This window comes from Phanerochaete carnosa (assembly GCF_000300595.1).
Source record: "Phanerochaete carnosa HHB-10118-sp unplaced genomic scaffold PHACAscaffold_9, whole genome shotgun sequence".
NCBI lineage: Eukaryota > Fungi > Basidiomycota > Agaricomycetes > Polyporales > Phanerochaetaceae > Phanerochaete > Phanerochaete carnosa.
The window spans coordinates 266,346-289,959 of NW_006767636.1; the positions used below are offsets into that span (position 1 = coordinate 266,346).

Genomic DNA, 23,614 nt, shown 5'->3' on the forward strand with positions numbered 1-23,614 from the left:
ATCAATTCTGTCCTTTGGGCTAAACCCAGGAGCGAGCCGGTCGCGGGTCTTCGAGGATCGCCATTCCGTGAGATAGCCTACGAGAGGCAGCCGCTGCACGCGGAGCACATTGTCGGGAACGGTACGAAGGAACAAAAAGGGCACCTTCTGGGTCTTGTACGGCACCAACTCGGTCTCTGCAAAATACTGGCCCCATCGGCCGTCGTGACCATGTCGCAAGCCGGCCCACTGAGTGTATCCGCAGTTCAATACGCGCCGGAACGAGTGGGCGTTGTCCAAGGCGTTGTCTCGAAAGAGATGTCTACGAGCTGACGGAGCCCAAGCTCTGCATACAAGGGAGAACTGACCAAGATTCCTGAGTAGCTGTGCAAAGTAGCGCGGATTATCCAGGGAAATCCCCTCAGCAGTTGCCAACTTAGACTGCGTCCACGGTCCAAGAGCTCTCTGGGGAGTGCATCTTTCATCCTGCGCAAATATAGGCACACTATTAGCACAATTAACAGTAAGTTTAGTCGCAGGCCGTCTCACTGTATCGCGATGACCAGTACCCGCGGGCCGAGAGAGGTTGTATCCTGGATATTAATGCATAGGACGAAGATTCACTATTTGTTATATGAGTGCACCTGCGAGCCGCCGATGCTCCTGCATGAAGCAAGCATTGCCATGTCTCTCGTCAAAATGCGCGTCGTGAGTCTTTCGCGAGCTTGTTTTTGCGAATACAACGGAGAAACATAGCAACTCGACGCTTGGATCCTCCGCGCTAACGAATTACGTAAGCATGGTTGTTCTGAAATGGTAAGCATTGAGAACACTCTGAGTCTCCTCTTTCAACCTTTAGTCATCTTACTCGGATGTACAATATACTCTGTACCACTTGCGCTCTTTCACGCTGTCTCACAGCTACTGCCTGCTCTTTTTTTCTTTTTCTTTTTTTTCAACAAGAAAAAAAAACCGTTGACGAGACGATACAAAGGCCTTGTGAGGACTCCCAACTAAGTGGATACCCACGACAAGCAACCATTGGCCTGTGACAACAACATACTCACATTGGGCTGTCAATTTTCTCTGATCTTTCCGGTTTAGCTCGCCGCGCATACGCCAAGCAAATGCTTCACACAGAACCGAGATCAAGCTTATCTCTGACGCCATGTCACCCAGCTACTGCACACGCCATCGCTGAGCAAGGTGAGGATGCCTACTTTATACAAGGGCGAAGGACAACTGAATGCTGATGGATCAATTTAGCTGCGGAAATTATCGAGGCCAAGCTGCGGGCATGAGCTGCGAGCATGAGCCGCACACCGCGTGGTCGGGCGCGTTTGAGTTGGTGATTCAGGGTGTTAGAGTCTTAGACACTTAACTAACGTTAACGTAGATGATATTGACTGCACCGTCGGCTTACACAATATGAGAAAACACTGGCAGGTGGTTTCATTTACAGCTTCTTGGACATGGGGTACGGACCGCCTGCGATCTAAGGATAGCTTGGTTAGTAGTACTCTACAGCTGATCTCTGCTGAATCAGGCATGCCGTATGACGTGTAGCCCTCGGTACCGAATTCCCGCTCTCGACCCCTGCGCACATCGGTCTGCACTTGCCGCGCAGCACCGCCCGCAGTCGTACGCAGTCATCCGCAACGTGAGAAGAACGTACAGCAGCGTACAGCTAACTGACAACCGCTCCGCATCAGGCCGGAACATCAATCACTGTACTAGTAGAAGCTTGCAAGGTGTGCCTGTAAGTTCGGACGGTCCCATCTGCGCAGCATCCCCCAGAGTACAAATGGTGCGATCCCGAACTACTTCATCCCGCCACTGAGCGAACTCAGAATCTCGTATCCCATGGATCCAATCAATACTCAGCCTTATTCCCCTCCTCCGCCGGGCTATCTCTCAGCTCCTCTGCTCCCGCAAAATGAGGAGAAACACGGAGACACCCTGCCACCTGAACAAGTCGCAGTCTTTCAGGGATATGGTGGCTACGGTGTTCTCTACCCCCATGAAAGCCAAATTCCTGCCCCAGGCAGTTTCCAACCGCGCCGACCGAGGTCGAGGACCAGGCGACTCATCGTCCGCGCGGTGCACATGCTGATGTTGTTCACCGTCTCCGTCATGCTCCTCCCGACCTTTTTGCGTGGCATCGCTCGCATCTCGCACGCAGTAAGTAGCGATCTTACTCTCCAAGCTCGGCAGCGCTCTTAACTCCAGTAGTTCGATGACTGGCGCGGGCCTGCGGAAATTCTTGGCAACCCAGATCTCCCCGGCGACTGTAATGAGGTTGCCGAATGGACGGTTCTGGATCACCATCCTCAGGACTTGCAGGACGTCGAGGTCTATCATCCTTGGTATCCCTATGCAGCCCAGACCTCGCTCAAGCTCCCAGTGTCCTCGGAGCTGCTGTATTTCATTAGCCGAGGAAGCCTCTCTCACGGCCTCGTTCGCGTTCTTGACGATGGAGACGATGATAGCCACGCGAACGTCACTGTTACTTTCCTGTACGACACTGAGCATCTGCTGGAAAAAGCAAAGGTCTGTCGCCTTCAGCAGGAGCACGATCATAACGGTGTCGGGATCTTTGTGAGTGATAAATATATAGACTGACGTTTCGTGACGCTAATGCACGTACTTAGACTCCGCAGTGGACACATCGCCATGATCACCGTCATCGCACCTTTTTCTTGATGGACGTCCACCTTCCGGCCAACAAAGGCTCTTCGCCGCTGCACATCCAAGGATTCAAGACCGACATGCCCCTGTTCCGTCACGCCATCGCTGATTTGGCGGATTCAGTGCGCTTCAATTCCTTGATGCTCTCTACATCGAACGTCGGGATCCATTCTCAAGTGAGTGACCAGTAGCCGACATACATTCATCTCTGACCACCATCTCTAGTCTCTCCTTGCTGACCGTGCAGAGCTGAAGTCTTCGAATAACGCCATCGTAGGCAACTTTACCGTGAGGGATACACTTGTGATCCGCACTTCAAACTCCCCTATTGCCGCCAACATCACTATGATCAATGGTGGCGAGGACAAGGTGACTGACGTGACTCTTATCACCAGCAACAGGCAAGTACTTGCAAAGTACAGTACCATATCGTCACTAATGCGACTTATCTCCAGCCCGCTGTATTCCAACTTTTCCTTGATCTCGACCACAAAAAGCGAGAACGGCGGGTCTTTCCGTGTCAACACCAAAACTATCAACAGCCCTCTTAACGTCAACTTCACCTCTGCCCCTGTCGACTCACTCCTCCACTTCAAGGGCGCAACGTCTAACTCGCCAGCTTATGTGAGCCTGCACAGCACCTACGAAGGGAGCTTCACGCTGCGTAGCTCGTCACTCCTCCAGCCTCGCATCGAGCAACGCGAGGATGTCGAGGATCCTGCCGGCAAAGACCGCAGGAGGAACGTGGAAATCTATAGCATCCGGCGTGGGATCGCGGAGGGAAAGGTGACTTGGGTGCCTGCGGAGACTGAGAAGGTCCTCGGAAGCGTTGGGTTGCGGAGCTCAAACATGCCCGTCGTTCTTGTTGTTTAAGCTTGGTTAAGGGCGAAATGCCAATGTCTGTGCCTCACCAAAATGGTGTATATATCTTATACAATGTATTGTCCTAGGTGACCAATGGTCGCTAGCATCCTTCTCGGGGTGTTCGTGCCCGACATGAACTGAAATATTTGTAGTATATATATATACTGTTCGCAGGTGGCTCGCTTTGCTGTGGGCCTGTCTTCGTTGTAGAGTGGATGTGCCGTGGCACATGCTCCCTGCCTGACTGCACTGCTGTAGTACACTGAGCAGGGCAGACATTGCCACACTAATATTACGCTATCGCATCCGCAATACATCCTGAATGTTATACAGAACTAAAGGTCCAAGACTGGACCATGCTAGAAGAGCTTGACTGTTAGGTACGAAGCGTATCCTAAAGAGTGTCCCACTCCCTTCACGCCCATCAAACTTTGCGATAAATGTCCCAGACTTCGCATCGTACAGCTCGAGATCTCCGTACTCGGCACCAAAAGCGACATAGGCTCCATCTGGAGAGTACGTCGCTTGATGTGCCGGCTTTGCCAACTTGAAGATATGACGGAGCTGGCCCGTCCGCGAGTCGTAGGTGACGGCTGCCGTGTCCGCGCGACAAGCCGCCATCACTTCGGCCCCGTCAGGGGAGAATGTCACGGGACGCGAGAGCTTCATCGGATGATCGATCGTGAGAAGCTCCTCGCCTGTCTCCGCGCTCCATATTTTCACTTGTCCTGGATTGTCTGAATCCAGGCCGGTGACTATGCGATCGCCTTGGCGAGACATCAACGAGTAGAGCCACTTCTCGGCAACGTGCTGTAATTTAGCAGTGCGTGTGTAGGTGTGAATGTCATAGATGACACAGAACTTGCCCAGTTCGACACAGAGGCACGTGCTGTCTGCGGAGAAGGTGAGCTTGTACACGCCGTCATCAACGCTGAAGGAATGCAGGCATGCTCCACTCGACGCGTCCCAAATCTTCACGGACATGTCGCCAGATCTTTCATCTTCATCTTGAGAGCCAGTGGCAATGAGCGCACCGTGAGGAGCATATGCAATCATCTTTACTGGCGCACTGTGTCCTTTCAGACGTAGAAGAACGCGGCCACGTCGAGTATCCCATACGACTGCGGTCCCGTCGTCAGACCCTGAGACAAGAGTGTAGTCGATGGGGGAAAAGGAGAGGGCCCAAACTTCGTCTGTATGGCCCTGATGGTGTAGACGTTGGACGGGTAGACCGTCGGATAGTCGCCATACGAGAACGTCGGTACTCTTAAACGATGCCGCGAGAAGCTGACCATCTGCTGACAAAGCAAAGCCGGAGCAGTCTTGGGACGGATTTTGTGGATCGCTGAAGGCGGCTCGCGTCAATTTGAGAGGCCGAGTCTCAGCATTCGAGGAACTGGTGAAGACGCGCCCATCCTCCAGATGATCGGCACCGTCTAAGGCGGCATCCGGCCACTCTGCCAAGTCGGACGTGGTGATAGCCTGACGAGCAAAAGCGGACGCCCGCTCGTGAGAGATCACGTCTTCCATACATAGTGATCCGACTGTGTGGAGAGTCGTGCCAGCCAGAGACGTCAGAGACCGTCCCTGCCTGCTAGCAGATCAGAGACTCACCTGTGCCGTTGACATGTACTGGAAGCTGCATTCGACGAAGATAACTTGCGAAATCAACCACCGACTTGCCGCCCTGTCCAAGACTAAGCATTTTCGCCCTTGTTAAATGTCTATCACGACACGTACGACGATACTCCACACATCGTCATCACTCGCAATAGCAGTCTCGACGCCGGTGGTCTGTTGTCACATGTCTCTCGATTAATATTGCCGCACGATAAGATAAGCTATTGAGCGGACATACCTCAAGTATATAGTCGAGAAGGACGTCTAATGGATCAGGAACTTCGCCCTGGTGTCTCATCGTTCAGTGTGCCTCGTGACCCATGGTAGTGGAATACGTGCCTCATTCCACAGGTCCAGAATATTCTTCTCGTCGATATCTCCCATCTCTTGCGCCAAGATCCCTTCCTCTGCTGAGCCACCTCTCCCATCTCCTCCATCCTGAAGCCGGTGGTAGCCCCCACCCGCAACGACTTTCTTCACCACCCCAAACCACTTCCGCACCTTGTACCGCTTCACGAGGACTGACTGGTCTCTCTTCGGCGCTGCAGGAACAGGTCCGGGAGCATTGGCCAGGTAGTTCTCACCCTGTCGTTGCATCGTCGGGCCAGTCACAGAACTCGCGTGCGACGTGCTCACGTCCAGCCCCGCAATACCACCAGCATGGCCTTTGACAGAGACGCTGGAACTCGTGCTCGTGTTGCTGAAGGCGACCGTCGCCCAGTCAGCTTCGGTTTTGACCCAGCCGATGATCATGACGACCTCCCCTCGCTTGATATCGTGGCCGAGGACACCTCTGGCATATGCGTACCATTTATCGTGGTGTCGGACAATGTACTCCTTCAGGAATACGTTGTCGTAGATCGTTTGTGCGTCCGCCTCGCTCTTCAGCGCAAGCACGGCGCCTTGGGCCGCCTTACACGTGTACTCCGCGCTCAGAGTCGCCGATACGTTCGCGCCAGTCGTTCTGCAGACCATCAACAAAATGGATTCATCGGGCGAACAAGCGCACTCACATGTCTGCCGAAGCATGCGCCTGCCTGCTCTCCACTCCGTGACTGCGATAATGGGCGGGAACGAGTGGACGACGCCTGGGATCGATCTTGAGCACACCCCGAGGCAAGGGCTCTGTGATCTCGAACGGTAAGTCCCACTCTACCACCTTTTTCTCGGGTGCAGATGTGTCGAGGTTGAAGAGTCTGATGAATGCGCCCTTGCGTATGAAGCCGACGTCTCCGATTTGCGGCTCGCCTGAGGCGTGGGGCTCCGGGTACCAGAGGGCGTGGCCCTCGTGTAGCGTCGATAGACAAGATGAATAGATTTCATCTGGAGCGGAAGGCGGACGGCGGAGGAAGAACATGAATGTCGAGTTGGAGTTGGACAGTGCGAATTTGAGTGGCAGAACGACAATAGTGGTCTCAGACGAGCTGGAGGAGCAGACTCTTCACTACTCTACTCGGTGGTTGATAGGAGCATGTACCGAGGATGGGATAGTGGTCGGTACGCCGGAATGGCCAACGAGTATGCCGTGCAAGGTGGCTGGTATCGAGCCTACTGGAGGAGTCAGAGCGGATAGATGGCTGGGAGAATTCCAGCGCCATATGCATTAGTTGATGATTTCGCACGAATAGTACAAATGCCAAACCTTGAGATTAAGCCTCAGCCCAACATTCGCCAGCGTGCTGTGCCTCGTCACGCCTGGTGCTGCACTACATTACTGTAAGATGTGATGAGGCCAGATGTTTCTTTTTTTTCGCCTTTCGCTTAGGCTCGAACCAGCCGCCTTGGAATATATATTCCGTGCTTCACACAGGAGTATAGCTGCTGAGTAGACTGGAAACGAGTCTACCTGGCATTGAGATCTGACGCGTGACATCATGCCCTATGCTATGGTCTCGGCCGACCGGTCCCGCCTTTGATCTTACGCGTACTAGTGTAGTCAAGTTATGGCCAACGGCCCTCGGAATAACGATCCTCAGAAAGGCTTGATGGCTCTGGCCGGCATAAGGGTCATTGAGGTGTGCCATATTGCGCCTTGCTGTGTATTTCCTAACGCAAGTAATGTTCACGGTGGACGTGGCAGTTTGCAGGCCTCGCACCAGGTCCCTTTGCAGGCCTTATTCTCGCCGATTGGGGCGCAGATGTGATACGCTTAGACCGCTTGGGCTCTTCCTCGACCGACACACTCACGAGGAACAAGCGGTCTATCGCACTCGATGTCAAGAGCCCCGCGGGCCTTGCGATTGCCCGGCGACTCGTTGCGAGCGCGGATGTTCTGATTGACCCATTCAGACCTGGCGTTATGGAGCGCATGGGCCTGGGTCCAGAGCTGTTCCTTGGTGGACAAGATGACGGCGACGGTCTCAATCGAAGGCTCGTTTTCGCGCGTCTGGCTGGGTGAGCGACGCTCTGAGCGGTGCATCTTCCGGAAGCTCATCGTACCCAACATCAGCTTTTCGCTCGCGGGTTTGTTGAGTTTTGCTTTTCATGAGTCCTGTGTCTAACTACAGAGCAGGTCCCTATAAGGACATGGCTGGTGCGTCCACTTGGCTTCATGTTATGTATTCTGTATTTACCTTTAAGCAGGGCATGATATCAACTATCTCGCCCTGAGCGGTGTGCTTTCGGTAGGTGCTATGGCTTATCTATGACCTGATCTCACTTGTTGTGCAGATGTTCCCAGGAACACCTGACAAACCTTCCTTTCCACTCAACCTCCTGGCCGACTTCGGCGGTGGTGGAATGACCTGCGCTCTCGGTATTCTACTTGCACTCATCGAACGTTCACGAAGTGGGCTCGGGCAAGTTGTCAGTACCGACATGGTATGCATCACTCCCTGTCTTGAACATCCTTTGTTTTTACCAGTCCTGATGATAGGTTTCCGGTACGCGCTACCTTTCCACCTTTCCACTTGCTTCTGCGATGCGGCCTCCGTCAAACGGCCCACCAAACCTTTCCAGCGTCCCATTTTTCCCTCGTTCCGAACCTCCGTCCTCAAAACGTCCGACAAGTCGCATGCAACACACCCTCGACGGCGGTGCGCCCTTCTACAACGTCTATACTTGCAAAGATGGCCGGTGGATGAGTGTCGGCTGTCTCGAGCCTCGGTTCTACGAAACGTTTCTGCAAAAGTTCTTGAAAGCGGTTCCAGCAGGTTTCGTCGAGCAGAGCTTTCTCAAATGGACGCCAACTTTGCAGCGCCAGTATGATCGCGTCAACGAGTGGCCGAAACTCCGCAAGCTGTTTGAAGATGGATTCAGGCTGTACGACCGAGATTACTGGGCAAAAGTATTCCACGGTGAGTTTCTAGTTCGCTGTGATTAGCGGTGCGTAGGGCTGCTCACATGTGTGCAGAGTCAGATGCATGTGCTGTTCCGGTGCTCAGCCCTGCGGAGGCGGCGGTACTTGTCTCCAATGAGCAGTCTCCGGTTGAGAGTGCGCCGGCACCGCATCCGCTGCTATCGCGGACCCCTGCGCGCACTATAGCATCAAGTGGCCCTCCAAAGTCTCACGAAGACGGATCGTGGCAGTCAGAGCATATCCGAAGTAATGGGTATCTGGCTCCTGGGTCGCACACGGAGGACGTACTACGCGAAGTGCTCGCCCTCAGTGACAGGGAAATTGAGGAGCTCCACAAGGGGAACATTATTAGGACGAGGGAGAGAGCGAAGTTGTAGATACTGAGAATATATTGCTTTCCCAATCATGAGACAAGCCCGAGCGCCAGAAGGTCGAAGTTCTGATGGGGGATCAAAAAATGTCGGGAAGCGCGCAGATGGGCAAGACTGCTCATCTGCTCACGCCTCGCAGGACGATGGACGACAGACAGCACAAGGCGCACAGGCCAGCACTGTCTGGCGCAAAGGCGGAGAAGAAGAAGGGAAAGGGCAAAGAAAAGCAACACGGCTATAACGAAAAAGTGCGCAAACCGCAGCTTGTGCTGGGTACCGTAGAATGAACTGGTTATTGCAGGCATTTGCCCCCAGGTCAGGTCGCAGAGCAGAACGACAGGGTCGTCGGAACATTGAGCGCGACCAGACGCGACTTCACGTGCCACTCGTAAACCGCATCCCTGACGATGAGCCGCCCCCAGTTGTCGTAGCTATCGTTGGCCCTCCCGGAGTCGGGAAGACAACTCTAGTGAAGAGTTTGGTCCGACGTTATACGAAGCAAACGCTTAATCATGTCCAAGGGCCTATCACGGTCATTAGTGGCAAGAAGAAGAGGATCACGTTCATTGAGTGCAATAGCGACCTCAACTCCATGATTGACATCGCGAAGGTTGCGGACTTGGTCCTATTGATGATTGACGGTTCGTACGGGTTTGAGATGGTGCGTGGTATGCTAAGAGCTCTAGCCCTGTGTTCTGACGTCCCTCTAGGAAACTTTCGAATTCCTCAACATCCTCCAAACGCACGGCTTCCCTAAAGTCATTGGCGTCCTCACTCACCTTGACCTTATAAAAAAGGCTTCCACGCTAAAAGATACCAAGAAGGCTCTCAAGAAGCGATTCTGGACCGAGATATACCAAGGCGCGAAGCTCTTTTATCTCTCCGGCGTGCTCAACGGCCGCTACCCCGACACCGAGATCCTGAATCTCTCGCGTTTCATCAGTGTCATGAAGTTCCGCCCCCTTATCTTCCGCAACTCACACTCGTACATGCTCGCGGATCGAATCGAGGACCTGACGCCGCGTGAAGAGGTCCGTGCGTCGAAGGGCAAGTGCGACCGCACCGTCACCGTGTATGGCTACCTCCGCGGCACGAACATGCGTCCGGGCACGAAGGTGCACATTCCCGGCGTCGGCGACCTCCAGGTGAAGAGCATTACAAAGCTGGGAGACCCGTGCCCACTGCCGGACGCAGACAGTGAGAAGCGACGGAAGCTTAGCGAGAAACAGAAGCTGCTCGTGCATGCGCCCATGAGCGACATCGGTGGGGTGATGTACGACAAGGACGCGGTGTACATCAACGTTCCCGGCAGTTTCACAAGAGGCAGCAACGAAGGTATGCGTTCGCATTCTGAGTTTTCATGCACGAAGTCTAAGCGCATACATCCAGTCCCCCTAGGAGAAGGAGAGCGCATGGTCATGGACTTGCAGGACATCAACACGACTCTTGACGACGCTGTTGCCCGCAGTCAGATCAAGCTCTTTGGATCATCCTCAAAGCCACTCGCTGTCGATCCTGGGCCCAGTCGGTTGCATAGTGGGTCGGAAGACGAGGAAGACGAGGACGAGGCGGACGACATGCCAGAGGATGAAGACGACGAGGATGAGTTCGAGGGATCTGAGGGTGAAGAGGAATGGGGTTCAGATGCAGAGATTGAGGGGGACGAGGACGAGGAAGAGGAAGAGGAAGAAAAAGAAGGTGGTCGAGGTCGATCGGCACCACGTAATGTTCGTCGCGGGACGGGGGGACTGCCATCGGGGCATGACCGACGAGGAAAGGCCATCGACTTCGCGGACAGTGACTCCGATATGGGCGACTTCGACGAGGACGAAGACGTAGACGACGTACCCAGGCCTGGAGGCGGTGCTCGTGTGCGCTTTGACGATGAGGAGGACGTGCACGTGCAGTCGGATGACGAGGACGAGATGGATGAGGACAAGGAGGACGTCCCGCGGTGGAAGACCAACCTCGGCGGGAGGGCTCAAGCCGCATTCGAGGAGCACAGCCGTAAGCGGCAGAGAAATTGGATGAAACTCATCTATTCGTCCTCGCTCACTCCTGAGCAAATTGTCCGCGGCGACTCGCTTACTTCCCAGGGACAAAACAAGGACGAAGCTGAGGACGACTTCTTCACGATCAAGTCGAAAGGCACGGTTGGCGACACGGAGGAGGAGCTCGACATGACCAAGGAAAAGGTCGACCCAGAAGCTCTCAAGGCGTGGGAGGACGAGGAGCTATTGGATTCTATCAGGAATCTCTTCATCACTGGTGGCTCTGGGACAGGTGACGCAGGTGGAGACGATGGCTACGAGGACCTCGAGAGTAGTGCCGACTTTGTCGACCTGGAAGCCCAAACCGACGGCCAGGAAGGCGCAACCGCTTCCGGAGACCCCGAGACCGCCCACTCTGTCACTCTCGCGGCGAAGAAAGAGCTGCTCAAGAAAAAGTTTGACGAACAGTACGATGACCCGGAGGACTCGAAAATGGATTTCTACGAGGAGAAGAAGGACGAGATCGCCCGCCAGCTGCAGCTCAATCGCGCCGAGTTCGAAAACATAGATCCTGAAGCGCGTGCGCTTGTTGAGGGCTACCGGCCAGGCTCATACGTCCGTGTCGAGCTCACGGACGTGCCTGCGGAGATGATCGAGAATTTTGACCCGGCTTACCCGATCGTTGTCGGCGGGCTGCTGCCAGCCGAGGAGCGGCTCGGGTATGTGCAAGTGCGCATCAAACGGCACCGATGGTACGCGAAGACACTCAAGACGAACGATCCGCTCATCTTCTCGCTCGGCTGGCGGCGGTTCCAGAGCATCCCGATCTACTCGCTCGACGACCACTCGATCCGGATGCGCATGCTCAAGTATACGCCCGAGCACACGCACTGCTACGCGACCTTCTATGGCCCTGTCGCACTCCCAAACACAGGCTTCTGTGCGTTCAACTCGCTCGCGGGCGACGCCGCCGGTTTCCGCGTCTCAGCGACCGGCGTCGTGCTTGACATCGACCGGTCGACGAAGATCGTGAAGAAGCTTAAGCTTACGGGTGTGCCGTACAAGATTTTCAAGAACACGGCTTTCATCAAGGACATGTTCAGCAGTGCACTGGAGGTCGCCAAGTTTGAGGGCGCTAACATCAGGACCGTCTCCGGTATTCGTGGGCAGGTCAAGAAGGCTCTGCCGAAGCCTGATGGTGCTTTCCGTGCAACATTCGAGGACAAGATCCTCATGAGCGGTACGTTTTGGGGGTTTCACGCGGTCTCTCTAGCATGCTGATTCCTCCTTCAGACATCGTCTTCTTGAGAGCCTGGTACTCGATTCAGCCTCGCAAATTCTACAACCCCGTGACCTCACTTCTTTTATCGGACAAGGGCCGTTGGAGCGGCATGCGTCTGACGGGGCAGGTTCGCCGAGAAGAAGGCCTGAAGACGCCGTTGAACGTCAACTCGACGTACAAGAAGGTCGAGCGTGCGCCACGGCGCTTCAATGTGCTCAAGGTCCCGAGGAAGCTGCAAAAAGCGCTGCCGTACGCATCGAAGCCGAAGTTGATGAAGCCGCAGGGGAAGCCGACGTACATGCAGAAGCGCGCGGTCGTGATGGAGCCCGAGGAGAAGAAGGCGATTGCGCTCCTACAGCAGATCCGTGCGCTCCGGAAGGACCAGGCCGCGCGGCGAAAGGAAAAGCAGAACGAGCGCAAGGAGGTGCATCGGAAGAAAGTCGCGAAAGAGGAGGAGCAGAAGAGCGAGAAGGAGAAGGAGAAGCGGAAAGAGTACATGCGTGCCGCTGGTATGAAGAGCAAGCGAGAGGCCGACAAAGAGGAAGGTCGGAGCAGCAAGCGGAGGAAAATTTAAGCAGATGTAGCCTGTACACCCTGCCGCATAAGATATATATCTTCTAGTCCGTTCTTTCCGATACTAACAGGCGTGCGCTGGTACTGGCCGCTCGAAGCTCATCTTTAAACGCGCACAAGGACATCCACTAATGAATAACAGTGTCTCGCGCAATGAAATCTATACAGATGTGCGCGCCAAGGAGCATGTAAGGCTATTCAAGGGTGTAATCTAAAATACAGCGGTTCACACTAGATCTCTAGTACTGTTATACCTCCGCGAACCACCACTTCTGCATTGTTCCGTCCTGCACAAAGTCAGCACGCCCAATGAAAGGTTTTCCCGCGAGGAGCATAGGCATCCAGAACACGTCGTCTGCCCACATCCGGCTGTACGGAATCGGCGGGAGTTCTGAGCTGGGTGCGCCCTGCGATGTGGAGAACCATCCAGGACGCATCTCGTCCGTCCTGTAGAGTGGAGGGGTCAGTCAAAAGATTAGAAGTGAGCACCAAGAATAAAACTACGTACTCTATAATGGCACCGGTGTATTCGTCGGCAACAAAAATGTCGATGTGAAAGGCATGGTCTATGTCTTCGCAGACGAAGAACAGTGTCCCGCACTTCTTCAGCGGGGCAGTGATTCCCGCTTCTTCCTAGAAGCAGCATGAGCAGTGCATCTATAATTTGCATGGTAGTGTTGTTACCTGCATTTCTCGTACCGCAGCTTCTAGCGGAGTCTCTTGCGGCTCGACTTTTCCACCGAAGCCATTATATCTGGATAGATGCCGTTAGTTGTCAGCTTTCAGGAGACAAACGAGTGCTTACAGATCCTTTCCGAAACCACGTTTCTTATAGCCAAGGAGGATCTATAGCATAACCAGAATGAGTCCTGTCCGGCTGTCGAACCAACGTAGGGGACTACCCTGCCTTCTTCTACAATGAACGCATTCGTGTAGAGCTTGACTTTCTCGAAAGCCAACCACCCGTCAACTGCGCCACCACTATGTTTTTCGGTGTGGCTGCCTTCGCAGACGACGCCAGGAGGAACTGACGCGCTCATGATGGTTCGAATCAGAGAACGTGCGAGAGCGTCTACTACGCGCTCAAGGAGCCTCCAGGTCCGGTCCGTGTGGTCCGATGTCCGTTGGGCGCACTGCGTCATCGTCCCTGCTCTCAGCTTCCCAACGACGTCTACGAGAGTGTACAAGACGACTGATTAGTCTGAGCCGCGTTTATGTCGACAGTAACAAGCTTTCTGTAGTCATGGCGGAAAGTCGAATTGTCTCGAACGCTTACAGCCGGGCGCTTAACCGAGACCTTTTAAAATTCGGGATCTACTGAATTTTGGGACTTGTGAGATCCAGTGTTGGAACTGACCCCGGGTCTGACCCCAAAGGTCAGTCAAAGGGGTCAGAAGGGTCAGTCGGCTATTGCCGAGGTCAGGCTTGATTTGACATGCCGTTTATGTGAAGTCATTAATGGAGTCGACGTTACAGCCCTCGAAGATGGCGGCGAAAACATATTATTTCTCGCGAGCTTGTACTAGATCATACAAATTTAACTCCTGTTCTAAGTTTCTCACCCCACCGCATCAGTAGAGTTCCAAGGCTCATCCAGTCTGCGATGCATCCGGGTAAGTGAACGGCTAGCGTCTCTGCAGCGAGAACGGCGAGTGCTCGTTGAACGCGAAGCGACGTTCTGAGCTGTAGCTGCCACATCCGATGCTGAGGCCTGGGCTTGAACAGAGGTGCCTACGGTTGAAGCTGGGCCGGTAGTGGCTGCCGAGCCAACTTTATCATCGACCAGTCGTTCAAACTTGGCGACCAAAGCCATGAGGTCCTGCCCGAGCTCTTGAAACTCCGACGTGTCGGCGCCGTTGTCTAGTGGCAGCAAAGAGAGACCTGTAGGGACTGAGACCTGAGGCCTGGGAACCTTCGGCACTGCTTTCGGACGAAGAGCCAAAGCGGCACTTGTTTCGTAGCATGGTGTCACTATTGAGGGTCCTTGCGCAGACACGAGAGAGAGCAGTAATGTGAAGAAAAAAAATCGAGATATATTTCATTGTCGGGGGTACTTACATAGTATTGAGATCGTTGCTACTACTACTACCTGCTCTCCTCGCCGTCCCCGACGGCATCGAGCAGCCTCGAGCAGCCTGGTTGTCAATGGGCGCTCATCGGCTACTTCGGGCGCCTGACCCCACTGACCCATCAACTGACCGTCAATTGACCTGACCGGTCAGTCATTTCTGACCCCCTTTGACCCGGGATCAGTCTGACCCTTCCAACACTGGTGAGATCACTCGGCGCCCATATTTATGCCAAGAAATAACTCTATTTTGGGTATACAGTAATTGTTGTGAATTGGATCGCGCAGGCGGGGGATTCATGAGTAATCAACGGTAAATTCTAAGGATAATACATCATGTTCTTTTATAGCTATACTAGTCATTCAAATACAATGTGCGTTAGGAAGCTGAGACTAAGGGAAACACGGCGGGGAGTGAACCGGCGCCAGAGCCGAGAGCGCTCTGCGCGCGTCACATCTAAAACGGGAAAGCCATATCCAAATATGGCATGACGCGGTGAGCCCGTCATGTCGGTGTCTCTGTGCGGCGCGGTTGACGTGCATCCGGCGAATTAGCGCGCCTCGCGCCTCGGATACTACAACAGTAATTGTGCCAAAAAAATTCAGTACCGTATGCGCGTGTATCGCGCGATGAAATCTGTATATGCGTGCGTGTGCGCCCATGGCGAACGAAAATTAGACCTCCCAAGGAAATCGGTCAACACGGCGCTAGCCGAATCACCTGTAAACGCCCATCTTGGTGGCGTTCGGTGATGTCCGATACTATTGCGCCTGCGACATGCCGGCCGAGTACAACTTTCGACGCGCTGTGCACTGCGGCCTCGTTTTAGTGAGTCTGTCGCGCTTTCTATTTGCAGGCTCATCCGTCCCCTCGGTCTATTTGCTTACATTTATGGGACGCTCTCTCCATCCTGATCCATGGGAACGACCTCGTGCCTCCCCGGTCCGTTATTTCGAAGCTACGTGCCCAAGCTGCCGTGCAGCGGCCCATTATAAATAGACAGGAGCGGTAGAACCGTGGGCTCTGGCCACACGAGTGTGAGATCATCCAGCGTGTCGCAATGAGCCTGGCTGCAAATAGTGGGTCATCATAAATGTTCCATATACGATAAACGGATCAATGATGGGACAAGCGGCCATCAGCTCCCTTCCCAACTGGACTTTGACTCCCAAACGCTTTCAAGCAGACACGACACACGGATACGCACGAGGCTGGGGCACACCTCGGTTGCCTTCTATGGATGATATATGTCGATTTGAGCTCCTAGGACCGGCCCTACCCGTTTCGAACTCGTGCGGGACAACATCTGAAAACTCTAAAATTGCATTCAAATGGCCCGCAGGAAGTCTCACACTATCGCAATATTCACGCGCTCGCCAATCTTTATAACCTCCTTGAGACACGGCATTGGGTCCTAGTGTCCTCGTCAGGATGTCACAGGCGATTATCCCTCCAACAGACGGCACGTTGCCGACACTTATCGACTTCTTGGATTTCAATGCCAAATATAATGCGGAACGACCCTACTTCATCTTTCCTTCGCGGAGCAACCCGACAAAGCTAACATCTTTATCATTCTCGGAGGTCGCACAGGCAAGTCATAGAGCTGCTCATATCCTGAGGCCAAACAAGCAAGGAAACAACGGCGATGTCATTGCCGTGCTCTTGCATACAGACACGATACTTTACGCCACAGTCGTCCTTGGCATACTCCGAGCGGGGCTCGTGGTAAGCGTTGGACAGTATAACTAGTTTGTGCAGCGGCTACCGACCACTCTTTCCGCAGCCATATGCCATCTCTCCTCGCAACTCTGCGCAGGCCGTTTGTCATCTGCTCGACGCGACTTCCTGCAGGCGCATTATCTCTCAAGCATCGATGTCTACGCTTGTGTCCCACATTCGTGTAGACAGAGACGCAAAGGATCGGCCTCTCGATGTGCACGAAATGCCGGCTCTCTCTACTCTTTACCCAACACTAGGCGACCCCATCGAACATGACAATGCTTCCTTCCAGCCGTATCCAAGTTCCGGCACCCCTGCTGATATACATAGTCTCGCATTGTGTTATCTCCACTCTTCTGGGTCCACTGGTTTCCCCAAGTCTATATTTCTTTCGCATGGCTTCGTCCTCGGATGGGCTAATCTCAGTGCGTACTACACGTCTTTGAAGAGCGCACTACACGCCTAACACAGCAGCAGATCTCTTCGCTGGTGCCCGGTTGCGCAGGTTACGCTACGCGTCAATGGCGCTCCCTTCGTTCCATGCGCTGGGTATGATGCAGCATCTTTTTTATCCACTGACAAGTGGAGAGGGCACAGTCGTCTACACACCTCAGTACCCTGCCGCTCCTACCGTCGCTCATCCGCAGAGCATGTACGAGCTTGCGAAGTTGAGCAAGTGTTCTGCCATATCGCTCGTGCCCTCCGTTTTAGAGGTGCTTTCATGTTTTGGAGCCCTCGAGCAGTTCAGCTCATGGTTTGTTGCTTCCCAGGCCTTGTCGCGATCCGAGGAAATTGTGCAATTCCTGAGTACACTGAGTCTCGTGGTGCGTTGCTTCCAGTGGCGAGAAACCCGTTTGGCTAACACCATGTAGTCATTCGGAGGCGGTCCTCTGTCCCAGACCGTGGGTGACAGGCTAGTGGCAGCAGGCGTCCCTCTGAGGCCAACTTACGGAGCTACAGAGATCGCGGGACCTATCAAGATATGGCCTGAGCCTATCACCCCGGACCGGCTACCACCGATTACGCCAAACGAGGATTGGGCCTGGTTTGAATGGACAAGCGAAGCAAAGACGAGGATGGAGCCTCAGGGGGACGGGACATGCGAGCTAGTCGTTATAGTAAGTGCACTAAGCATTGACTAATCGTGCTGTAGATACTAATAGCGGTTCAGGACCATAATCACTTCCCTATGGCAGTCTACAACGTACAAGGAGAAAAAGCATACGCGACATCTGATCTGTTTGAGCCTCACCCCAGCAAGGAGGGGCTTTGGAGAATGTACGCTGATGCCACTTCCCGCTCGACCTAGGCTTATTGGTCCATCAGCGTTGGGCGAAAGGACGACGTCATCACTTTGAGTACAGGTACACCTCTCTAGTTCGCTGTAGAACGCGGAAGCTTACCCCTCGCCAGGCGAGAAGATCGTGCCGCTTCCTCAGGAAAATCACATCCGCACTTGCCCAATGGTGATGGGATGCCTCATGTTTGGTCGGGCGAGGGAGCAAGCTGGACTTCTCGTCGAGCTTGCAAAGGAGCATACCTTCGACCCGAGCGATGAAGTCGCATTAATACAATTTCGGAATAAGCTCTGGTAAGCATGAACGTTGTCGCCGCGTCGCCAGCTCTGCCCATAAGGTATTCCAGGCCTGTTGTTGAGGAAGCCAACGCCGTTGCCCCTGCGTTTGCGAAGATCTTCAAAGATATGATCATCGTCACAGACCCATCCAAACCGCTACCTAGGGCTGGAAAAGGTACTATCCAACGCAAGGCGGCGATATCTCTGTATACAGACGAGATTAACAAGCTGTATGCATCTCTTATGAGTTATGTCACCGGGTTACTACTCAACGTCGTGCCGCAGATACGAGGCCGTTGCCGAGAGCACGACCGTTGGCGATATGGCTCTGCCCGAGTCTTGGAACGACGGCTCTCTAGTCCATTGGCTCAGCATGCAGGCAGCCTCAGTGAACAATGGCCGGGAGCCTTCGCTGGAGATCGACTTGTTCCAGCAAGGCTTTGACAGGTATGAGAGCTGAGCCGCCAGTGTATGCACGACGCTATCACTGACGACGGCAAACTCAGTTTGAGTGCAACGTTTTTCCGGAACCGTATCATCAGCACTCTGCGCGCCTTCGGAGAGCCACATCTGACGCAAGCTGCACAGAGCATCTCCCCAAATCTCATCTTCGAATATCCGACAATCCGCGGCCTCGCTTCATTCCTGAGTAGACTTGTGGATACGGCCTCGGACGAGCGTTCGCAGGCCGCTAGTCCCGGTGTGGCTGTGGCAGAAATCGAGGCCCTTGTGCGCAGATACACGTCGGACCTTCCGAGGGCAAAGGCCAACGCATCTGTGGGTCCGCAAGGAGCACCAGTTGTCCTGTTGACAGGCTCAACTGGGAACATCGGCTCGCACATACTCGTCTCCCTTTTGGCTGACGACCGGATTGCTTGTGTCTACACCTTGAATCGATCCTCAACTAGCCCTCCTATTGAGCGTCTCAAGACAGCGTTCAGCGAGCGAGCGTTGCCCGTGGATATCCTCGATTCTCCAAAGCTTTCGGCCTTCGTTGGCGATATCACCCAGAGCAAGTTCAACTTGGATTCTATTGTGTACAACGAGGCACGATAGAATCGCATCTGCCTGTAGAATCAATGCTGATATATGTTCCGCAGATGCTGGCCTCCATCACCCACATCATCCACAACGCTTGGACAGTCAACTTCAACCTCTCGCTGCAGTCATACGAGGACCAGATTGCTGGTGTGCGGTGGCTCGTGGACGTCTGTGCGAATGCGGACCATCCGATTAAGCTTCTGTGCACCTCATCTGTAGGATCTACAAGCCTTTGGGGCCCTAGCCTGGGTCCTGTACCAGAACGACCCCTTTCAGATCCCGCGGCGGCCACCAGCAACGGCTATGCCGCGTCAAAGTATGTCGTGGAGCAAGTGAGTGTACATCTTCATTCTTAATAGATTTTTGCCCATATACGCCCTGCAGATAATGGATGGGGCTGCTGCCAATGGGTTATCCGCAATGGTGGTCCGGATGGGGCAGGCATGTGGATCCAAAGCGACTGGGGCGTGGGGTACCACGGAATGGATACCCATCATGATCAAGTCCAGCGTATCACTTGGTTGCTTCCCAGAGATGACTGGCGTAAGTATGTCGTTCGTTTGCATAAGCGCGGAATGTTGACCTATGTTCTACATCCCACATGCAGCTCGTCAGCTGGGTACCTCTCGACGCCATCGGCAGTGCCTACATCGATTGGGTCGTCTCCGACGACAAGATGCCCCTTCTTGTGAATGTGGTGCACCCGCGTCCGGCATCGTGGGACGTCGTGCTTCGCGGTATCAAGACGGAACTCGGGAGAGATCTGCCCGTGATCCCGCTGGACGTCTGGATCGCGAAACTCGACATACAGTCATCTGCCGCGACCACGGAGGACCTAGCCAGAGTTGTGAGTGTCCTATGCTGTCATGTACCTCAGTCCACTAGCTAAAGCATACCATAGCCTGCCTTAAAATTGATGGGCTTCTTCCGTCGCCTGGCAGCGGCTCGTTGGGACGGCGGAGGTCGTGTAGACGGTCTCTTGTTTGCGACAGACGAGCTCCAATGCTCTAGTCCGACGATGCGCGAGTTACAGCCACTTTCAGAAGACCACGCACGGATGTGGGTGCGGTATTGGAAGGCGAGGCAATATCTGTAGAATATGTAGTCCAGACTCGAGAGCCTCCGGATAGTCAGGCTACCGACCCATCGTTTTGCGCGCGGTATGGCAGCGGCGACTCGCAGTGATTCAGTGGAAAATCTCAATTATTTTTGTTTAAAGTAAGATGATAGCCCTTTGCACAAAATATCAAGCGATGTACTATCCATCGGAGGGTCAGACTTCCGTAACTGGCTTCAAAAGCGTAGCAGTATGTTCTGAGCATTTTTGAATCGGCCCAGACTGCATTGGACACTAGTCTCTAGAACAAAGAGGAATTGGGGGCTTTTTTGTTGCCAAAAAAATTCGAACAAATAAGCAAGAAAATATCACATTTCTGGTTGCAAGACAAGCTGCACTCTCCCCATGAAAAAGAGTAATTCACCTTTTCATGAAAAAAACTCCTGCTCAAAAATACTTTCTTGAAATATGCTACCAACAAGTTTTAGAAACAGGGTGAGCTTTTATGGCTAATAATCACAGGGAAAAGGCAGTCTGCTTTGCAGCAAAAAATGTGAGGTTTCCTTAATTACTTTTTCAAGCTGTTTTTGCGTATTTTTGGTAGCAAAAAAGTTCCAAATTTCTCTCGTGCAGCGGAGGGCATGCAGTGTGACTTAGGTTAGGTTTTACGGACTCATCAGCGCGGCTGAGCAAGAGCGCGTATTCCGAATCCAGCCACATTGATGGCAACAGCTTCCTGGACTCCGCTGCACACTACACCGTACCTCCCAACGCAGAGTCGAGGCGACTCGGAACCACCTAGGGCCTAAGTTGCCCGGCTAATAGCCTGCTTTGAGACGTCATCCGACCCCGTACAAGCTGTCTAGGGCGACCCAGGGGGTCTATCCCACTGCAATGACGCGTTGATGAGGTAGATCGGTCTAGTTATGGGCCATGCTAAGGGTATATAGTACGAGTCGAATCAACCGCCGAGCCATTCTTGACGCGTTGCGTCCCCCAACGCCATCGGCGCCCTGGGGCGACTGGCGCAAAGTCGTTCGTCGGTCCACAGCGTACGTGTCTGACGCCGGCTACGACTACACCCACAAGGCTGATCGCTTCTTCCAGGGTCCCACGAACCTCATTCCAGCCGCTGTGGCGGGGCTGCCCCCACTGGAGTTCTTCCTTTCCAGTCGGGGTGCGCTCTTCCGGTTGGACCCCACGCTGTGGGTGATAAGCTCAGGTGAACCCCCCACGCACTCCCGGTTCCATCCAGTCCCCCTGCGGGCACCTTTCTTCGCTTGTCCGACCGCGCGCGAACACCCCCCATCTTCTTCTCACCTCCTGCTCTTCCCTCCCCTCTACATTTCCTAGGTCCTTTGCCGGCGGGTATTCACGCGGCGCATGTACACGAAGCGCACCGACCGGCTGTACAAATAAATCTAACCGCCGGGGGTCCTCGGCGGCGTTTTCCGCCTATCCTGCTCGATCTCTCATACTTGCAAGTGTCTCATCGCGGAGACCGGTTGATTCGTTGGGTTTAAATTCCATTTACACGAGTCGGATCAACCGCCACATTCTTGACGCGTTACATCCCCCGACGCCATCGGCGCCCTGAGGCCGCGCCCTCGCGTTCCCGTGCCGTACACGATGAGTCACGCTCGGACGCAGATAACACGCGCTGGTGTCAGATGCGTCGACGGACAGAGGCCTCTCGTCTGCCCAGGTTCGCTCCTTCCCCCAGATGTGGCCTCGTCCTGTCTGACTCTCGATGCAACGCCAGGTCCCACCCCTGCCCCTTTTTGGCGGTTTGCTCGCGTCGCTTTGTGTTTGGTTTCCGCGCGCAGTTCTAGTTGCTCTTATTTTTCTTGCCGTGTTCTCTGGGTTTCCGGCGGATATTCACGCAGCGCACGTACACGAAGCGCACCGACCGGCTGCACAAATAAATCTAACCGCCGGGAGTCCTCGGCGGCGTTTTCGGTCTATCCTGCTCGACCTCACACACTCGCAAGTGTCTTATCGCGGAGACCGATTGATTCGAGTAAGTTCCGCTTTTGAATCGGCTTCAACCCGATATCAGGGCCTGTTGACTCAATGAACGCTGCACTGCTATCGATATATAGAAAGGGGGGGGACAAGCTAATAAATAGCGGTCTGCGACGAAGGATGGTCTGAGTCGGCCGCCGCCTGCAGGAGGGCTAACGTCTTATAGGCTGCCACGTACAGGAAATATATTGCACTCGGGTGTACAAGAGTACTGGCTTAAAGCCTGGAGGCTCTGTAAAAGCAGACAAGTCCCGTGGCGGACGCAATCACGTCGTGGTGGAATCCCGGATTGGAGTGGGGCCGTGCATCCTGCCACCAGGTTCGGACACCGACACTCGAAATAGCAGCCATCGTAATAGAAGGCGAGGTACTATGAAAAGGGTGGCAGCTGCATTGCCAACTTAGCGGAGTCGTCCGGCGGGGGCTTGTATATATAAGAGCATAGGCAGCGAGTCGCACGATAACCTTATCCATCTCCTCCATGTCCTCGATCCATCGGCAGAGTAAGCCCCTCCTTCGCTTATGCTTTAGCTGGCAGTGCACCGACGGAGAGTCGTCAAGATGTGGGGACAGTAGTTGGCGCGGCCGTGGTAACCACAGCAGCGGCTGCCGCGCAGATTGCCTTGACGATAGAGTGGAGTGCTGGATTCACCCCCCAGACAAGTAGGTACTATTCGGCTTCATCTCATGCAAGGTTCCTACCTGAGGGTATATTTTCGCCACACCAGTAGGCTACTCGGCCGCAGTTGGAATAGCTGGGCCGTTGGCAGCCCCTGTTTCATGCCTGGTCGTTGGGGGTTTAATGGTGCTGGCAATCGCTGCTTCGCTTCTGTTTTCGCCCAACCGACGATTCATTGTATCCCCTAAAGGGGGCTACACCATGCTGCGGCGGTTCGTGCGCAACATGTGCACGAAAATCAGCGGTTTCGTGTGCAAGAGTTCCCACTGAACGAGATGCCATGCATATGGTGTAAACAAATACATGTGGGCTTGTCAGGGCCGAATGCAAAACTGCCATTGTTAGAATTGGACTCACATTTCGTGAAGAATGGCAGCGGTCAGTGATGAGTCGCTTAATCCCGTTTGTGCGTCGGAGGAACAGCTCCAAGCGCGCCGAGCGTGCCGCGGCCTTAGCGCTGAATTCAGCTACTACCTCCGAGTCACAGGCTTGATGCCAACGGACAGCGACATCGGCAGCTGCCTGTTACAGGACGCAGCTACGGTAGACAAATCAGCTTTGACGACTACAGAACCTCAGCCTCCATAAAATGGAGCACTCCGCTTTTGGCGATGCATGCTAGGCCCACTAGGCTGTCGCTATGCACTGTTCCCCCCGGGCCTGCGCGTTGGCTGCAGTTCTTAGCACTTGCCTGATATGAGGACATTTCACCATGTAAGCCATCATATCTAGTTCCGCAGACGTGTGATTGATGTTAAGCATCTGGTTCCGCGGTAGGG

General features: G+C 54.0%; 8 protein-coding genes across 8 annotated transcripts; 5 read left to right on the top strand and 3 right to left on the bottom strand.

The window, feature by feature from the left end:
* Window positions 1-1,357: 1,357 nt before the first annotated feature.
* On the top strand, window positions 1,358-2,168 carry PHACADRAFT_261767 (uncharacterized protein; the record flags this gene model as incomplete). Its single annotated transcript, XM_007399305.1, has 1 exon — window positions 1,358-2,168. A coding segment is annotated over exon 1 (326 nt), but the record flags the coding sequence as incomplete, so codon positions are not given.
* Window positions 2,169-2,198: 30 nt separating this feature from the next.
* PHACADRAFT_150026 (uncharacterized protein) lies at window positions 2,199-3,705 on the top strand. The gene is made up of 3 exons (XM_007399306.1): window positions 2,199-2,577; window positions 2,631-2,843; window positions 2,893-3,705. Exons 2-3 carry the CDS (start codon window positions 2,682-2,684, stop codon window positions 3,538-3,540), a joined length of 810 nt encoding a protein of 269 aa, XP_007399368.1. The 5' UTR covers window positions 2,199-2,577; window positions 2,631-2,681; the 3' UTR covers window positions 3,541-3,705.
* Window positions 3,706-3,707: 2 nt separating this feature from the next.
* On the bottom strand, window positions 3,708-5,096 carry PHACADRAFT_261769 (uncharacterized protein). The gene has a single exon (XM_007399307.1). It carries the CDS (start codon window positions 5,059-5,061, stop codon window positions 3,829-3,831), a length of 1,233 nt encoding a protein of 410 aa, XP_007399369.1. The 5' UTR covers window positions 5,062-5,096; the 3' UTR covers window positions 3,708-3,828.
* A 29-nt stretch (window positions 5,097-5,125) lies between these two features.
* On the bottom strand, window positions 5,126-6,807 carry PHACADRAFT_150031 (uncharacterized protein; the record flags this gene model as incomplete). Its single annotated transcript, XM_007399308.1, has 4 exons — window positions 6,165-6,807; window positions 5,501-6,115; window positions 5,390-5,444; window positions 5,126-5,218 (listed from the first exon to the last, which is right to left on the bottom strand). The coding sequence occupies exons 1-4, from the start codon at window positions 6,506-6,508 to the stop codon at window positions 5,126-5,128; spliced, it is 1,107 nt and encodes a 368-aa protein (XP_007399370.1). The 5' UTR covers window positions 6,509-6,807.
* Window positions 6,808-7,068: 261 nt separating this feature from the next.
* On the top strand, window positions 7,069-8,861 carry PHACADRAFT_150032 (uncharacterized protein). The gene is made up of 8 exons (XM_007399309.1): window positions 7,069-7,166; window positions 7,232-7,545; window positions 7,601-7,614; window positions 7,664-7,684; window positions 7,732-7,775; window positions 7,822-7,971; window positions 8,027-8,447; window positions 8,504-8,861. Exons 1-8 carry the CDS (start codon window positions 7,095-7,097, stop codon window positions 8,824-8,826), a joined length of 1,359 nt encoding a protein of 452 aa, XP_007399371.1. The 5' UTR covers window positions 7,069-7,094; the 3' UTR covers window positions 8,827-8,861.
* An 88-nt stretch (window positions 8,862-8,949) lies between these two features.
* Window positions 8,950-12,733, top strand: PHACADRAFT_150036 (uncharacterized protein). The gene is made up of 5 exons (XM_007399310.1): window positions 8,950-9,068; window positions 9,122-9,481; window positions 9,531-10,155; window positions 10,210-12,051; window positions 12,105-12,733. The coding sequence occupies exons 1-5, from the start codon at window positions 8,964-8,966 to the stop codon at window positions 12,665-12,667; spliced, it is 3,495 nt and encodes a 1,164-aa protein (XP_007399372.1). The 5' UTR covers window positions 8,950-8,963; the 3' UTR covers window positions 12,668-12,733.
* A 42-nt stretch (window positions 12,734-12,775) lies between these two features.
* On the bottom strand, window positions 12,776-13,706 carry PHACADRAFT_187006 (uncharacterized protein; the record flags this gene model as incomplete). Its single annotated transcript, XM_007399311.1, has 5 exons — window positions 12,776-13,113; window positions 13,175-13,299; window positions 13,351-13,420; window positions 13,472-13,512; window positions 13,569-13,706. 5 exons carry the CDS (start codon window positions 13,704-13,706, stop codon window positions 12,915-12,917), a joined length of 573 nt encoding a protein of 190 aa, XP_007399373.1. The 3' UTR covers window positions 12,776-12,914.
* Window positions 13,707-15,923: 2,217 nt separating this feature from the next.
* Window positions 15,924-20,398, top strand: PHACADRAFT_127221 (uncharacterized protein). Its single transcript, XM_007399312.1, has 15 exons — window positions 15,924-16,463; window positions 16,522-16,882; window positions 16,932-17,170; window positions 17,228-17,281; window positions 17,330-17,569; window positions 17,611-17,735; window positions 17,784-17,821; window positions 17,871-18,048; window positions 18,102-18,263; window positions 18,319-18,480; window positions 18,540-19,068; window positions 19,134-19,406; window positions 19,459-19,617; window positions 19,682-19,921; window positions 19,976-20,398. Exons 1-15 carry the CDS (start codon window positions 16,167-16,169, stop codon window positions 20,168-20,170), a joined length of 3,252 nt encoding a protein of 1,083 aa, XP_007399374.1. The 5' UTR covers window positions 15,924-16,166; the 3' UTR covers window positions 20,171-20,398.
* The last annotated feature ends 3,216 nt before the right edge of the window (window positions 20,399-23,614 follow it).